At 30.6% G+C, this 17,332-nt stretch overlaps 1 protein-coding gene across 2 annotated transcripts; it reads left to right on the top strand.

Moving 5' to 3' along the window:
- The first annotated feature begins 254 nt into the window (after positions 1-254).
- On the top strand, positions 255-16,458 carry LOC122140064 (pituitary tumor-transforming gene 1 protein-interacting protein-like). Of its 2 annotated transcripts, none has more exons than XM_042741812.1 (6): positions 255-407; positions 1,904-2,012; positions 3,811-3,922; positions 6,061-6,126; positions 9,595-9,641; positions 12,775-13,149. In XM_042741812.1, the coding sequence occupies exons 1-6, from the start codon at positions 372-374 to the stop codon at positions 12,783-12,785; spliced, it is 381 nt and encodes a 126-aa protein (XP_042597746.1). In that variant the 5' UTR covers positions 255-371; the 3' UTR covers positions 12,786-13,149. The 2 variants fall into 2 exon arrangements, with proteins under 2 accessions (XP_042597746.1, XP_042597747.1); XM_042741813.1 differs by lacking the exon at positions 12,775-13,149 and adding an exon at positions 16,303-16,458 and having other exon boundaries at positions 367-407.
- Positions 16,459-17,332: the final 874 nt, after the last annotated feature.

Below are 17,332 nucleotides of genomic sequence, written 5' to 3'. Positions count from 1 at the left end.
ATGTAACTTAAACACATATCTCTCAACTTCAGCATCAAAAAAATTCTAATAAAAAACATTATTAAAAAAAATTAATAAAACATATTACTACTTTGTCTTAAATTATAATTATAGTATATGTAACTTACATTCCTATTGTTCAGTTTTACGTATTGTGATATTTTCATCATTTATTGGATGTTAAATATAAAACTGTCACTAATTTTAATGTCAGTAGTGTTGGTCAGTGATGTAGAAACACTGAAAGGACTTTTGCAAACAAATAACAATATAAAATAGCAGCTCTTTATTAGTGTTTTTGGTGTTGTTTTCATGTCAGTGATTTGTCTGATCTGTAGTTTTTATTCTTTCTCGTCCCAGCATGCACCACAATGACTTCCTGTGAGCTGTGCCTCGCCAATGTCTCGGTAAGATCACATCATGCTCCTTTAGTGGTTCCTTATCTGCATTACCTTCTGAACCTTTTGAAAATTAATATTGTCATGTTGTAATTTAGAGAAGTTTTTATGTGAAAGTGTATATCAGACTCAGAAATCTGCTCAGATGCTCTAATTTGTTTAAATATAACTTCATTACAATTTTCAAAAAAAAAACACAAAATATCATGAAATGTAATTTTATCAAACTAAACTGGGCCATTTGGCCACAAATAACAAATAAGATGAATGGTTTAGTGACACAAACCAATGATAATGCAACAAAACATCACAGAATCCATTGATAATATTGTTTGTTATTTTCTACTAAATTATCTCACTTCCTGGAGAATATCAATTAAAAAATGTATAAATAAATGAATGAATTAATTAATGTTTTTATTAATGAATGTAACATCCTGGAGGATTTCATTAATAATAGTTATAATAATAAATATTTTTGTAACATCCTAGAGGATGGCATTATATAATAATACTAATAATAATACTAATAATAATAATAATAAATATTTTTGTAACATCCTAGAGGATGGCATTATATAATAATAATAATAATAATAATAATAATAATAAATATTTTGTAACATCCTAGAAGGATGGCATTAATAAATAATAATATAATAATAATAATAATAATAATAAAAATATAATAATAATAAATAATTTTTGTAACATCCTAGAGGATGGCATTAATAATAATAATAATAATAATAATAATAAAAATAATAAATATTTTTGTAACATCCTAGAGGATGGCATTAATGATAATATAATAATAATAATAATAATAATAATAATAATAATAATAATAATAATAATAATAATAAAATATATTTTTGTAACATCCTAGAGGATGGCATTAATGATAATATAATAATAATAATAAAATAATAATAAATATTTTTGTAACATCCTAGAGGATGGCATTAATGATGATAATAATAATAAGTTACCAGATAAATAATATTATATTGTATTTATTATAACAAAACAATAGTAAATATTACCAGACAAATAATAAAAAAAAAAAAAAAAAAAAAATAAAAATAAAAACAAAATTTATACTCGGAAATCCTAGAGGATGTCATTAATGATAATAATATAATAATAATAAAAATAATAATAATAAATATTTTTGTAACATCGTAGAGGATGGCATTAATGATAATATAATAATAATAATAATAATAAAAACAATAATAATAATAAATATTTTTGTAACATCGTAGAGGATGGCATTAATGATAATATAATAATAATAATAACACAATAATTTTTTTTAACATCCTAGAGGATGGCATTAATGATACACACACAATAATAATAAATATTTTTAACATCCTAGAGGATGGTATTAATGATATAATAATAATAATAAAGTAATAATAATAATATTATATGTGTTGGTAATGTATAAAAAATAAGATTAACATTATTAATAATAATGAAGGTGTTTTTCCTGGCAGTGTTTGTGGTGCCAGACGAACAGCAGCTGCACAGATTATCCGGTGTCGTATGTGATTCCTCCGGCGTCGGTGTGTGAGCTCTCTCAGGCTCGCTGGGGTGTTTGCTGGGGTGAGTTCAGCCTCATGAACAGAACAACACAGATGCTGACCTCTAATGTACAGCAGCTGTCGAGCCGATGGAAGTAACACTCTCACATTCATGAAGTCAGATTTATTCAGGGCTGGAAGTCCCCCGTTCAGCCGCCCTTCAGACTAAAGGCTGATTTATACTTCTGCGTCAGACCTACTCTGATTGGCTGTTTGTGCCATTTAGTGGTTAAGTATTAAAAAATGATTGCTCAACTGTGAAACTTAGTATTATTTATTTACTCTTACAGTTTTTATAAATATTTTGAATTATCTTCTATTTACAGTTTTCAGTTTTTATTCTAATTTCAGTTACATTTCCAGAAATAGTTTTTAGTAATTTTATTTTTATTCGTTTTTATATATATATATATATATATATATATATATATATATATATATATATATATATATATATATATATATATATATATATATATATTAAAAAAATGTATTTTATACAGGTTTTTTTTTTTTGGACACTTATATAACTTAATTGATCATTTTACAGAAAGTATTTTTGACACCTAATGGTGCTCCATATATACCTGGTTATACAGTACAGGTCAAAAGTTTGGAAACATTACTATTTTCAATGTTTTTGAAAGAAGTTTCTTCTTGTCATCAAGCCTGCATTTATTTGATCAAAAATACAGAAAAAAAATTTAATATTGTGATATATTATTACAATTTAAAATAATTGTTTTTAAATTTATTATACTTTTAAATTATCATTTATTTCTGTGATGCAAAGCTGAATTTTTAGGATCATTATCACATGATCCTTTAGAAATCATTCTAATATGATGATTCATTATCAAAGTTGGAAACAGTTCTGCTGCTTAATATTTTTTTCAGAACATGTGATACTTTTTTTAGGATACTTTGATGAATAAAAAAGTTAAAAAAAAAAAAAAAAAAGAAGCTAAGTTTTTAAAATATAAATATTTTGTAATAACAATATACACTACTGGTCAGTAATTTGGGGTCAGTAATTTTTTTTTTCTTTCTTTTTTTTTAAATAAAATCAATACTTTTATTCAGCAAGGATGTGTTAAATTGATAAAAAGTGATAGTAAAGAAAAAATAATACTATTAGAATATATATTATTAGAATTTTTTTTTTATTTTGAATAAATGCAGTTCTTTTTAACCTTTTATTCATCAAATATATTACCTAGCAGAACTGTTTCCAACACTCATAATAAATCAGAATATTAGAATGATTTCTAAATAATCATGTGATAGACTGGATGTTACATGTGACACTGAAGGCTGGAGTAATGATGCTGAAAATTCAGCTTTGCATCACAGGAATAAATTATATTTTAAAGTACATTGAGACAGAAAACAATTATTTTAAATTGTAATAATATTTCAGAATAGTACTGCTTTTACTGTATTTTTGATCAAATAAATGCAGCCTTGATGAGCAGAAGAGACTTCTTTCAAAAACATTAAAAATAGTAATGTTTCCAAACTTTTGACCTGTACTGTATCTCTTAAAAAATAACTGTAAACGATCAGAAAAATATGAATGATGTGTGTTTTGTGGGTCTTAAAACCTGTGCAAAGTCTTGCTCTCTTGCTAAAAACGATGCATCTCAGATCAGACCCGAATGTGTTACACGGGTCAGTTCTAGATGATGCAAACTCTCTCATGTTAACAGTGAAACAATCACACGACTCCCGGATCACGAGAGCAGTGTTGGGTCAGTAAGCGTCCAGCAGGTGTCAGGAGTGACCCTGGTCTTCAGTGTTGGGATGTCTTGTTGTTTCAGTGAACTTCGAGGCTCTGATCATCGCGATGGCCGTGGTGTGTGGGACTCTGCTGCTGGCCGTCACCGTCTGCTGCTGCTGCTGCTGCTGCTGTAAACGCAGACGCTCGTCCAGGTCAGACAGACACAGAGCAGCTTCACACTCACAGGTTTCACTTCCACCTCAGTTCTGTGGTCAAACATTAACCCTGAACAGTTTATTGAACCCTGGATTTATTGGACCCTGGAAAGCCTGACACGATGAAATAATTGTGAAGGAAAATCTTCTTCTTTTTTTGTTTTTTTTAAATACAACACTTAACTCAACCTTTAGAGAAAATATATTAAAAAAGTGTTACTTTTTATTTCTGTGTAATTAATTGTAAAATTCACTGGTAATTTCCGAGTGAAAACTATTTCTTCAGTTATCGTGACAAATTTTACCATAATGCAAAAACTCTTATTTTATTTTGGATGAACTGCTTCTTTAATCTTCATAATGCATTCAAAATCTATAAACAGTTTTTGCATTTCCGTATCGTTATACCTGAAGAATTGTAATTTTTTTTTTTTTTTTTAAAGCAGTCACAACTTAAAACTTTTCAAGTAAAGACATATTGTATCTGATCCTCAGCTTCTCATTAAGTAGGGCTCTATTAAATCGGTAAATTTTTTCCTAAATTACGTTTTATTTTGATCAAAATTCCATTTTTTTCGTTTTAATTTTTCTGGATTCTGTTTTTTTCCGTTTAATTTTCTCGACTCCCTTTTTAATAATTTAATTAAAGTGTATTAATCTAAAAGCATGTCTAATTAATTAAAACCAAGAAACGTATACATTTTCACATCAATTTAATAAAAGTTTAACAAAAATGACATGTTTTAGGGCTTTATGAAATGTTAAATTTTTTTCTCACCATATTTTTTAATGTTACCAGATTCTGTGTTTTAGCATGTCTAATTATTTGAAAGCATAAAACAACTTAATTTATTCTTTTTTTTATTTATTTTTTTTAAATTAAAGTAGCCTTGTGATTTTTTTTATTTATTTTTTCCCTAAAATTTTCTGGTTATCAAATAAAGGCATAAAACATTAATTTAATTTATCTTTTTTAATTATTGAAAATTAAGCAAACTTTATTTTTTGCTGAACGTTTAAACTAATTAAACTAAAAGACTGGATAAAACACTCTAAACTATGAATCAGAGACTGAAGACATGAGGAGATTAAGTGTGAAACAGCACCGTTTTGATCTTTCAGAGACCTCAGAAATTCATGCATTGAATACGATACATTATAGAGTTAATAAACCTATCAAGAATAACACAAGAGGTAAGAATCAAGAACCCAAACAGCCGGTTTTGTATTGACGGGTTGTAAAGGGCACATCTGTGTGTTTGTCCAGTCTTCTATCTGCGTCTCAATCTCGATCACACACAGACGTGCTTCACTTACAGAAGCAGAAGCGCTCTCTCCGTCTCTCATTAATGCTTACTCAGCTGCACATGATGAGTCTTTGTTTAGAACGGATTGTTCTACGGCTGGACTACAGATCATAGTTTCACTTTTCCTTCTCATTCGGAGTAAACTGTGTTTATATTATTGTCTTTTATGAGTGAAGGGGAATTCATGTGTGATGATGTAAAGCTCACTGATTTTGTGTAATTATCTGCTGGTTGTTCATGTTCTCGGACTCAGAAATGATTTTTCTAGTGCTAATGTATAATAACCAGTCACTGCATTAATACATTGTATCGGTCAAAATTATAAATTTCTCTTTTATGACAAAAATCATCAGGATATTAAGTAAAGATCATGTTCCATGAAGATATTCAGTAAATTTCCTACCATAATTAAATCAAAACTTAATTTTTGATTAGTAATATGCATTGCTAAGAACTTCATTTGAACAACTTTAAAGATGATTTTCTCAATATTTAGATTTTTTTTTTTTTTGCACCCTCAGATTCTAGATTCTCAAATAGTTGTATCTCAGACAAATATTGTCCTCCTAACAAAACCACACATCAATGGAGAGATTATTTATTCAGCTTCCAGATGATGCATAAATCTCAATTTCACAAAAACTGACCCTTATGACTGGTTTTGTGTTCCGGGGTCACAAATGAAGTCTGGTTTTTCATAAACATGCTGATCAAATTTAGTGTGTAACTGCAGTAATTATGAGATGAGTATGCTGTAATTCACTCAAGCCTGTGTTATTGTTAATGCACTAATATAGTATTGAGTGATATTCTGAAATGTATTTGCAGTTTTGACAGTGATGATGAGCAGTTTGCGCGGAGAAGAGAGGAGATCAGACAGCGAGCAGATGAACGGTACGTAAATCTCTCCGCTGGGAGTTAAACAGTTTTCTCATCGCACTGCATCTCACGCTTTTAAATGAAGAAAGTGCTCTTTGTGATTGTTTTTCGGTTCTTTGTATTAAACTATACATGCATACATGATGCTGTTTTGTTTCTAATTGTTTAAGCGACTGGTTTAGAAACATTAATTTAAACATTATGCACTTTTTATTTTATTGTGTTGAATAAACGTGCATTAGTGATATTTTGCTCGAGGCGCCCTCTTGTGGCCTCAGGAGAGAAGACAAAGCTTTTTTCCATCTTAACTGAAATTATGCCCTAAAAAATATAAAATAAATCTAATAATGATAATATTTAAGTACAGAATTCATATTGGTTTTTTAAGCCATTTTGACAGCTCTGGTGCAGTCTAACATGTTAATGCTTCAATAAAAAAAAAAAAAATAATAAATGCATTATTTTTCACATTATTTATCTTTATTCTACACCTCTCGGTCCCTTCTTCTAAAAACGGTCTGTTGACTTCCTGTTTTTATGAAGCCCCTCAGTTCATCTGAGATCAGGATGAGTTTGTTTCTTCATCAGGTTTGTAGAAATGTAGCACTGCATCAGTGTCTCAGCAATGGATGCTCTGCAGTGAATGGGTGCCGTCAGAATGAGCGTCCAAACTATTCCTTTAATGCTGCAAAATGCATGCATACAGTTTTTCACAGTGAGGTTTGGCTGCATTCGATCCCGTCGTGTCACAGTTGAAGGTTTATTTCAAGCACCTGTTGATCTGAAGTGGATTCGGTTGTGTGTGTGTGTGTGTGTCAGAGCGTTGTTGATTACGTGTGTTGTGTGTAAATATGTCTGTAGGGCTCTCAGCAGCTGTGATGCACTAACAAGGTCACTTCTGTGTCACACACTCGAGGGTGGCAGGAATCTCCTTTAAACTGGAGAGCTCAGATTAACCGAGATCAGATATCTCTGCAGGGTCTCGGAGGACTGTGTGCGTCTGATGAACGAATGTGTTTTTGTTTGGTATTTTCGTCTGTCACTACAGAGAACAGCCTGATGTGTTTCTTTAGTGCCTATCGTGTTGAATAATCGTCGCTAACGGCAGCGCAGTGCATTCTGGAAGTCGTTGTGCCGCGTAAGCCTTCTGGTGTCCTTGAAAAAAAATGGATTTTTTTTTGTTTAAGAATTGAAAGATTGACACAGAAACAAAATTGATTAGCAAGGGTTAGCTCTATGATATTTTCGTAACAATTTACAGCCAGGTAAACATTAGGTAACGTGAACTAATACTTAAATATACTTAATTATTACATTTATTAAACTTAGTTTATTTTTAAATCAGACATTATCTAATACATCTATCGTTTACAGTCGGAAGTTGCATCAGTTAATATTATTAATATTAAAAACATTATTTTTCTTTTTTTGGTGTTTCATGTTAATTGTTTGAACTGTACCTTTAAATGTGATTTAAATACACACCATTCAAAAGTTTGGGGTCAGTAAAATGTAATTTAGTTAAAAAATATTTTTACTCCTCAAGGATTTATTAAATTGATAAAAAGTGACAGTTTTAGACATTTATAAGAAGATTTCTATTTCTAACAAATGCTGTTGTTCTTAACTTTCTATTCATCTGTGAATTCTGAAAAATAAAATGTATTTAAATAGTATTTTTGATTAAATAAAAGCAGCCTTGGTGAGCAGAAGAGGTTTATTTAATAAACATTTAATGCTCTTGCTGACCCCCAAACTTTTGCCTTTTTAATAAATTCCCTCAGTGGTGTTTTTAGTGTTATTTGCTGTTGATCTAAGCGTTTATGATTGCAGTTGAATGCAGAAATCTGATCTGTAACAGATACATGTGTAAAACAGGAGCTGGTGGAGTCCTTGTTGTGCTGCTTTGTTCAGGATTGTGGAAGCAGCAACAGATGGCTAACGGCTCCAGTGATTGTTCACAGATCAGCTGCTCGTTAAGCTCCGGCTGATTTATTTGGTGTCAAGCGGCCGCAGTTTGTCTGGAGGCTCGGCCCATCTTCGTTCAGGGCTGTAGAGAGAGGATGAATGATGTACAGGGGAGTGATTGGTGTCGTTCAGGCGCCGCTCGTGTGTCGGAACACGCACATAAAACACTGCTGCTCGTATTTACCACGCGTCTGTGAAGGAATGGACGTCCTTAAACAAAGACATGAACTCACCGTGAATCATCTAGTGCTGCTCTTCAGGACTTCAGGTTTTCAGTTCAACAGTTTTGGTTACAGAAAGTAAATCCAGGTTATGAGTTTGATTTGCTCTTCTTGTACTAGTTTTACAGGACTCAGGATTTATATCGGGCAAAATACAGAGAAAAAAATTCAGAATTGTGAAATATAAAAAGCAAAACTTTAAGACAAAAAAATCATAATTCCAAGATGTAAATGCAACATTTTAGGAAAAAAAAGCAAGAGATGTAAACGCAAAACTCTTAAAAAAAAAAAAAAGTCATAATTGCGAGATTTAAACACAAAAAAAAATAAAAAATTATATAAAAATAAAAAATAAAAAAATTGCAAAAAATAAAAACAAAAAAAAAAAAAAAAAAAACATAAAAATACAAAAATAAAAAAAAAAAAATCAAAAAAAATTAAAAAAAATCATAATTGCGAGATTTAAATGCAGAACTCTAAAAAAAAAAAAATAAATCAGAATTGAAAAAAAAAAATAATAATTGCGAGATTTAAAAAAAGAAACATAAAAACAAAAAATAAATAAAACAAAAAAACAAAATACAAAAATAAAAAAAAATCTGAATTGCGAGATTTAAACACAAAAACAAAAACATAAAAATTGCGAGATTTAAACACAAAAATAAAAAAATAAAAAATCAGAATTGCGAGATTTAAATACAAAAATAAAAAAATTAAAAATCATAATTGCGAGATTTAAACGCAAAACTATGAGAAAAAAGACAGAATTGTATCAGAATTGTGAGATGTACATGTTAACTTCTCAAGGCCCTTACACACCTAGGATGATAACGATTAAAGATAACTATTATTCCTGGTGTGAACGGGGCTTAAGAACAAAATCATAATTGTTAGATGTAAATGCAAAAAAAAAAAAAAAATTCATTTCAGGTCTCTTGAATTTCACGCTCTTATCAGCACACAACACATAGTATTAAGTTATTTATTTACTTATTTATTTTTTTATGTTTAATTAAATTTTTTTTCTTTTCTTTTCTATTTTCCACTTGTTTTTCACCATGAATGTTATAAACAAAATATAAACTGATGATTAACAATCAATCAATTATTGTATTATTTTGATCATGGCGGCCTGTCCATGTTGACGTTAGTCTAATGTAACTAGTTTCTTCCAAGTCTCTGCAAAAAAAATACAGCTCAAATGATGCAAACGACTCAGAAATGTTGTATTTTGTTTCAAAAATCTGCATAGTGTGTCAAAAGCCGTCTCATCTCTGGTTACTGTTTGTTGCAGGAGGGCGGAGAGGAAGGTGAAACATGATGAAATCCGCAAGAAGTACGGTGAGTAACGTCAGTCCTGCACTTCTCTCATTAGTATTCACAAGAGTTCACTCACAGCTACTCATTAGGACTATTTTCTGCATTTTACAAAAACACTAGAGCCATGAAAATGTCAAATGGCATAAAGAAAATGATATAGTGACTAAAACCTGGTAAACAAATTTCACACCATTTAAATCTGTGTTCTTCAGTCTTTTCAGCCACACGGTATCATTATTTCTGTCTTACAAACATTCAAATCACAGAAGTATTGGGATAAAAGTTAATATTTCAGATATGAACAATATACATTTTTTTCTTCAGAATCATGAGAACCACAAATTCCATTGACAAAATAAAAAATAAAACTAGTATTTATATATGGTCAGCTGACGTTGTGTGCAGTGTTTGTTCAATCACTGATGTATTCCATACTTTCCTGTTGATGAATTAGCTGGAGATAATTGCACCAATAATTATGGTCTGGATTTAGACTGGTGCAACTACATTCTGCAACGACTTCTTATTAGCTAATACATCTTCAGTTGTTAAGTTTTGGCTGATTGCAGGAGATCATGTGGAGTTGTTGTAACTCAGGTCTTTATTGATCAGGTTCATTGTGTTGGGCTCAGTAATGCTGTGTTCAGCAGAAAACGTGTTCTTCAAACACAGTCCGATACCGGAGCACTCGACTCGCGTGTGTCCCAGCACTGCCTGATCAATGCTGATGTGGCCTCGGCGGAGGACGAGTGGAGATTACGAATGAGTTGTAGTTGTAGAAATGCTTATTGAAGCTTGTTTCAGCCACAGAATATAACATGAAAAAGGTAATTATGACTTTATCTCGCCATTCAGATATTTTTCCCCCAGTGTTTTGAGTTTACGTCTCCAAACTTAGAATTCAGAGAAAAAAATCAGAACTAGGAGATGTAAATGCTGAACTCTAGGAAAAGAGCTGGAATTGTGAGATGTAAATGCAAAAACTAAGAAAAACATCAGAATTGCGAGGTGTAAACACAAAACTATAAAAAAAAGTCTGAATTGTGAAATATAAATGCAAAAAAACACAAAAAAACAAAAAAAAATCAGAATTTGCAAGATGTAAACGTGAAACAGAAAAGTCTGAATTTTGCGAGATGTCAAAACAAAGAAAAACTCTTGAAATTTTGTGCGAGATGTAACACGAAACTATGAAAAAAGTCATAATTGCCATATGTAAACCAAACTCTAAGAAAGAGTCTGAATTGTGAATATATGCAAAACTTTACGAAAAAAATCTAAATTACGAGATGTAAACACAAAACAAAACACAAAACAGTAAAAATCTAAATTACGAGATGTAAACACAAAACAAACCGAAAAGTCAAAATTACGAGACGTAACACAAACTTTACGAAAAAATCTAATTACAGATGTAACACGAAACAGTAAAAATCTAAATTACAGATGTAAACACAAAACAGTAATAAATCTAAATTACCGAGATGTAAACACAAAACAGTAAATCTCGAATTACGAGATGGAACACACAAAACGTAAAAATCTAAAGTACGAGATGTAACACACAAAACAGTAAAATCTAAATTCCGAGATGTAAACACAAAACAGTAAAAAATCTAAATTACGAGATGTAAACCAAACAAGTAAAAAATCTAACTTACTAGATGGTGTGTAATCTACAAAACAGTAAAAATCTGAATTTGCGAGATGTAAACACAAAACTCAACGAAAAGTCAAAATTACGAGACGTAATCACAAAACTTTACGAAAAAAATCTAAATTACGAAATGTAAACACAAAACTAAGAAAAAAGTCAGAAACGCAAAACTCTCCCGCCAAGACCTCTAATAAAAGAGTCTGAATTTGTGCAATCTAAAATGCAAAAATTCCTATGAAAAAAGTCAGAATTTTGCAAGTAGTGTTAATTTGTACAGCAAATTCTGATTTAGTCTTTTAAAAACTAAATGGCATTTCAGTTTTTAGTCATATTTTAGGCATCCTGATATTAAGTTTTCAAGTCCTAGTTTTTTAGTCGACTAAATATCATAAAGATTTTAGTCGACTGAATACTACCGTACATTATTTAAGAAAATCGCTTCTAAATCTAATGGGTTTAGGGTTTGCATTTTTTTTAAGCATTTCTCTAATATTACCAAACTCATTGTATAGGTTTGATAGTAAGATTTTATCATAGACAGATTTAACTGCTGTGACACACAACATGCCTTTATATTAAAATTAAACCAAACCACTTCTCATAAAGAAACACAAAAACAAAACCAAGAAAAAAGTCAGAATTACACAAAACTGTACGAAAAAGTGAGAATTGCGAGATGTAAATGTAGAATTGAGTAAGTTGAGTTAAGTGAGTTTTTGCTTGAATTGCAAGATATTGAAGGCTAGCAGTTGAGAGAATTGAGAGAAGTCGTCGCAGTTACCTGTTTTATATTTTTATTCCATCACTGAAAGAAGCTTCCATAAATACTAATGCTAACGGTCGCTTTACTAGATAGCAGTACACTGCAAAAAGATCTTTTGTCTAGTTTCCAGCCAAGATATCTAAAAACTCTTAAAACAAGAAGGATTTTCTAAAAAAAAAAAAATTACATCCTTGTTAACACAAAAAAATAAAAACAAAATTAAGTGAGTTTTTGCTTGGAACAAGCCAAATAATCTTATTTCAAACAGAAAACAAAAAATGTGCATCGGGTAAAGTCTAAGCAATAATTAGCATTTAGTTCTATTGTTGAAAGCATAATTATTTTACTCATTACTTATGAATTAAGACCTTGCTTAGGCTTTACCAGATGCACACAGACACCAACCTGTCCTTCAGTTCATTATTAAAGATCATCATCAGATTGCATTTACTAAAATACAATTTTAGTCATTTTTTAATTACTAAATTCAGAAAATACTAAACAGTTATCTGGTTTTACGAAAATAAAAATGTTAAAGCGCAAGGATTTGAGGAAAGAAATGCATTTCTTCAGAATTTCTTCTTTTTGGCTGAGCTTTTCCTAATAAAGCGTGTCCTCGAGCTCTAATTGGTGGAAAAGTGTCAGACGGGCTGCTTGAATCATGCTTGATTAACTCTATGCTAATTAGCGCTGGTGGAGAGCTGAGAAGAGCTGTTATTTATGTGCTGGCAAAGGAATGAGGTGAAATGTAAATGCACTCGGCGCCTGCGATCGCGAGAGAGAAACCCAGAGCCGCGGCGGAGGCCAGGAGGACGAACCCTCGCAGCTGCTGCGCAAAAACCCACGGAAAACCCCACGACCTTGAGACAAGCTGAAGGAGAAGATGTTTGGGTTCGTGCCACAGAAGAGCAGTGAAAATGACCTGAAGAGAGAATTCGTCTTCCAACACACTGCTGCATTTATTTGGGAGTAATTTAAAACTACTTGGAAAAAAATTAAATATTTAATATTTAATTGACTTTGGCCAATTGGCTGCTAACTTTCTTTTTTGTTTAGACTCCCATTGTTTATTATTTTATTTAATTTTTTTATTATTTTATTTTATTATTTAATTTGACTGGATTTTATTATATCATTTTAATTAATATATTATTAATTAAGTAATATATTTTATTCATTACTATTTATTAAATCTTTATTAATAAAATTATATTAATTATCTAATATACTTTATTCATTTATATTATATAACTTTTAATAATTATAGAAATTGATCAATTTTGATTTAATTGTTTATTGTATTACTTTTCATTTATTTATTTTTATTATATATTTTGCTTTAATTATTTATTTTTATTTAATTTGTATTTATGTGTATGTTTTTTATTGAATTTAATTTTTATTTATTATTTTAATTTATTTTATTATTTAATTTGATCAAAATTTATTTAATTATTAAATTATTTTAATGTATTTTATTTGTTATTTTTAATTATTATTATTTCCTGTTATTTATTTTTCTAAAATAAAATATTTCTTATTTATTTATATTTTATTAGTTATGTAATATATTTTACTTATTATAAAAAATTTATTTAACTTGATTTAATTGTTTTATTTTATTACTTTTTATTTATTATTTGATTTTTTTATTATCTGTTATTTTATTTATTTTATTATTATTTTATTTTTAAGTTGTATTTATATGTTTTTTTTATTTAATTTAACTTAATTTAATTTTATTTTATTTTGTCTTATTGGCTAGCACGCAGCCTGCCGATGCATTCGTGTGAGTGTCTGTGGCTGCAGTGCATCGGTTTAACATTCTTGAGAGCCGGTCGAAAGTAAAGTGTAGAAAGTAAAGAGAAGATCAAAGGATGTGAGCCTCAGCGAGAGCTTCATCCCTCTGTGTGATGACAAGACTGTCCTCATCTCACTCACTCCGGCTGCTGCAGCTTCATCGTGTTTTCATTGCCCAACTGCTCCTCATCCGCTCACGTTCAGGTGTGATCAGGTAACACAGAACACCGAGGCTGAGCAGATCCATGCGACCCTCACATCCGGCTCTTACAGAAGATCCAGTCATGGGTTTAATCAAGCAGTTTGTAGAAGATTTATGTTTTTTGATTTTATTCATATCTGCTTTACAGCACTTTATTTTTCTTTCTTTCTTTCCTTTCTTTGGTTCAAATCTTGCACTAAAAATATCACCCGTTTTTATGGTCATAATTTTTCACAATATCAATAAAAAATGATTTTTAAAAAACAAATATAAAAACAAAAAATATTATAAAAAAAATAAAAACAAAATAATTTCAAATCCATTACAATCATTTACTTACCATTTTTTTACTCAATGTGTTACTAGTTTTTCTGAGTAAACAAAGTGTGATTAAAATAGAAAAACTAATTTTGCATAAAAAAATATTTTAAATATTTTGTGTAATGTGATTCAAAATGTATTTCTTTAAATAAGTGTATGCAACAGGTGGTATAACAAATATAACTGATGTTTAAATACTTATTTTACGGTTAAATAATGTTTATATATTTATTGCATTGAGTGCTTTATTGCCACAAAATTATTATTATTATTTTTTTTTTTTTTTAATTCAATGGAAACAAAAACTGAATTGGAGATGTAAACTCAGAATTCAGAGAAAAAAAAGTCAGAGTGCAAGAAAATTTAGTTTATATCTCGCAATTCTGACTTTTTCCTTAAAAACTGAACAAAATTCAGAATTGTGAGGGAAAAAAGTTCGCATTTACTTTTGTTTTATTTTTTATTTTTATCCCACGGTAGAAACAAACTTCCATAGTTTCCACATCCTGCTGCAAACTAAAAGTCATTTTTGTAAACTTTACTTACTAAAGTCTGAGTATGTGGTGATGCTGATCTGTTATGACTGATGGTTTCTGGGCCGCGTCCTCATTGGCTCTGCTGTGTGCTTGTGTGTCCTGTGGTGAAGTGTGTGTGTGTGTGTGTGTGTGTGTGTGTGTGTGTGACAGCATGATGGATGGAAGCTTCCATTGTGGTTCCTCCTGCTCTAGTCTGTACATCAGGGACTGTGCGTCTCTGACCTCCTGCTCTCCACACACACACACACACACACACACACAGACACAAACGAGCGTCTGCCCTCTGAAGGACGTCCTGAGCGAGATACTGTCACAGCAACAGGGTTCAAAACCAACACCAAACTAGAAACTAACAATTAGCTGCTAACCATTTATGTCAAGACGCATTCAGTATTGTGTTATTTTACTTCCATAACAGGTCTTCTTTCAGACCAGTGTATAGAAAACATCCAAAAATACACATTTAAGTGTTTATCTGTTACTTACATACAGCAGACTACACATTTTCCTTCACTTCATTTCCATCCATACTCTTAAAGTTCATATTTCATTTGTCTGATTTTTTGCTAAATTTTATTCCTAATATACGGTTTAAAAAATCATTCAGCTTGTCTTGATGTACTGTGATTAATATGGTGATATCTATTAGTTAGACTAATGGTGTCTTGCATGAAATTTTTAGATGCAAGTGACGGTGTTATGCAATTTATATTAAATGCATGTCAACTGTCGTCTTATTTTTTAAATAAAAATATTTCAATACAGTTTCATGGCTGCTAAGAATGATTTCAGGGCGAAACGTCTCTCATATACGCTGCAAAAACTCATTTTCTTTCCTAAGTATTTTTGTTTTGTTTTATAAATATCAAAAAAATATTAAATCAAGATGCATTTACTTGACAAGTAAAATAACTCCAAATAAATCCAAATTTTGCATTCATAAGTAGCACAGGTATATTTGTAGCAATAGACAAAAATATAGACATAAATTTTTCTTTTATGCCAAAAATCATTAGGATATTAAGTAAAGATCATGTTCCATGAAGATATTTTGTACATTTCCTACCATAAATATATCGAAACTTAATTTTTGATTAGTAATATGCATTGCTAAGAACTTCATTTGAACAACTTTAAAGATGATTTTCTCAACATTTAGATATTTTTTTTTTGCACCCTCAGATTCCAGATTTTCAACTAGGTTCAAAAACTAACAAACTTTGGATAATTTTTTCAGTCATTTTAATTATCAAGAAAATGCATCCTGATTCAAGAATTTGTAGATATTTACACTTGAGAACGAGACAAAGTGCAGTGTACGGCTGACAGAAAACAAGACGTGGATATGAATTTGTGATTCCCACGCATTGATTCCCAACATCTGCCGTTTTTTTTTGTTCCAGGTCTCGTCCCAGACTCTCCGATCAATCCGTACAGCAAGTTCGGGAGAACGAGTGAAAGCCACGGATCGGATGCCTTCACCACACGCCGGATCACTTTAGGTTAGATGGAGCCGCTTAGAAATATCTCGTCTGTATTAAAGCAGCACGCTGGCTAAACGATCCTTTTCCATCCTCTGTATTCTTGTCTTGATTTCTGATACAAATATCTAAATATTCAGACGTTCTTAAATCAAGATATGACATAAGGTGTAAAGTTAAAAATGCATCAACCCTGAAGTGATTTTAGGCTTAAAACATGAACAAATTATCTTCCAGTGGGGTGAGAAAGACTTCATTTAAAGGGTTTTTCTAACCTCATTAGCAGGTATTTCTTTCTATTATTTCACAAAATAAGATCTCCAGTTAAGTGTGTCTTGATTTAAGAATGTGGGGATATTTGTTCTGGAAAGCAAGCAAGTGTTTTGTGCACATTGCACATTTTAATGCTTTTAGAAGACGGAACCGGGTCAAAATTGCAGTTCGAATGTGACTCTTTTGTTTCTTTTTGTTCTTATAGAGAGTTTGAGAACTAGTTTATGCAAAAATGTCAGTTCTGTCTTGATTCGTTCACCCTCCTGTCGCTCTTTTTCTGCTCGGAGCAAAATAAGAAGGACAATAAACTACGTCACATGATGTGCATGCTATCTTTCTATATTTTTGTCACACGATACTTTCTTTGAGAAACAGACCTAGGGTTTATTCTCTGATAGTCCACAAAGAGCCAAAAACATGGTGCAATGAATGCAAATGAGATTTTAGAGCTTCAGAGGCGGAGAAAGATGATTAGTGACTTGATTTCAGTCTGTTTCTCACACAAAGCACTCGCATGAGTTCAGAAATATAGCACATGCATCATATGGATTACTGTTATGATGCATTCAGATAATGCATTTTATTTTACTTTATATAATGCATCATATGGATTACTGTTATGATGCTTTTATGGATTCTTTCCTTGTGTGATTTTGTAACTATGAACCGTTGTCGAAAA

The sequence above is a fragment of the Cyprinus carpio genome, chromosome B16 (genome assembly GCF_018340385.1).
Source record: "Cyprinus carpio isolate SPL01 chromosome B16, ASM1834038v1, whole genome shotgun sequence".
Classification (NCBI taxonomy): Eukaryota; Metazoa; Chordata; class Actinopteri; order Cypriniformes; family Cyprinidae; genus Cyprinus; species Cyprinus carpio.
The sequence above is the reverse complement of the archived record's forward strand: the minus strand, read 5'-3'. Positions and strand labels throughout refer to the sequence as shown.

Excerpts from the sequence above, each read along its gene's own strand:
- LOC122140064 (XM_042741813.1), top strand. The coding sequence starts at position 372 with ATGACTTCCTGTGAGCTGTGCCTCGCCAATGTCTCG. Across the intron at positions 2,013-3,810 it reads TCGCTGGGGTGTTTGCTGGG|TGAACTTCGAGGCTCTGATC; the intron begins GTGAGTTCAGCC and ends TTGTTGTTTCAG. Across the intron at positions 6,127-9,594 it reads AGACAGCGAGCAGATGAACG|GAGGGCGGAGAGGAAGGTGA; the intron begins GTACGTAAATCT and ends TGTTTGTTGCAG.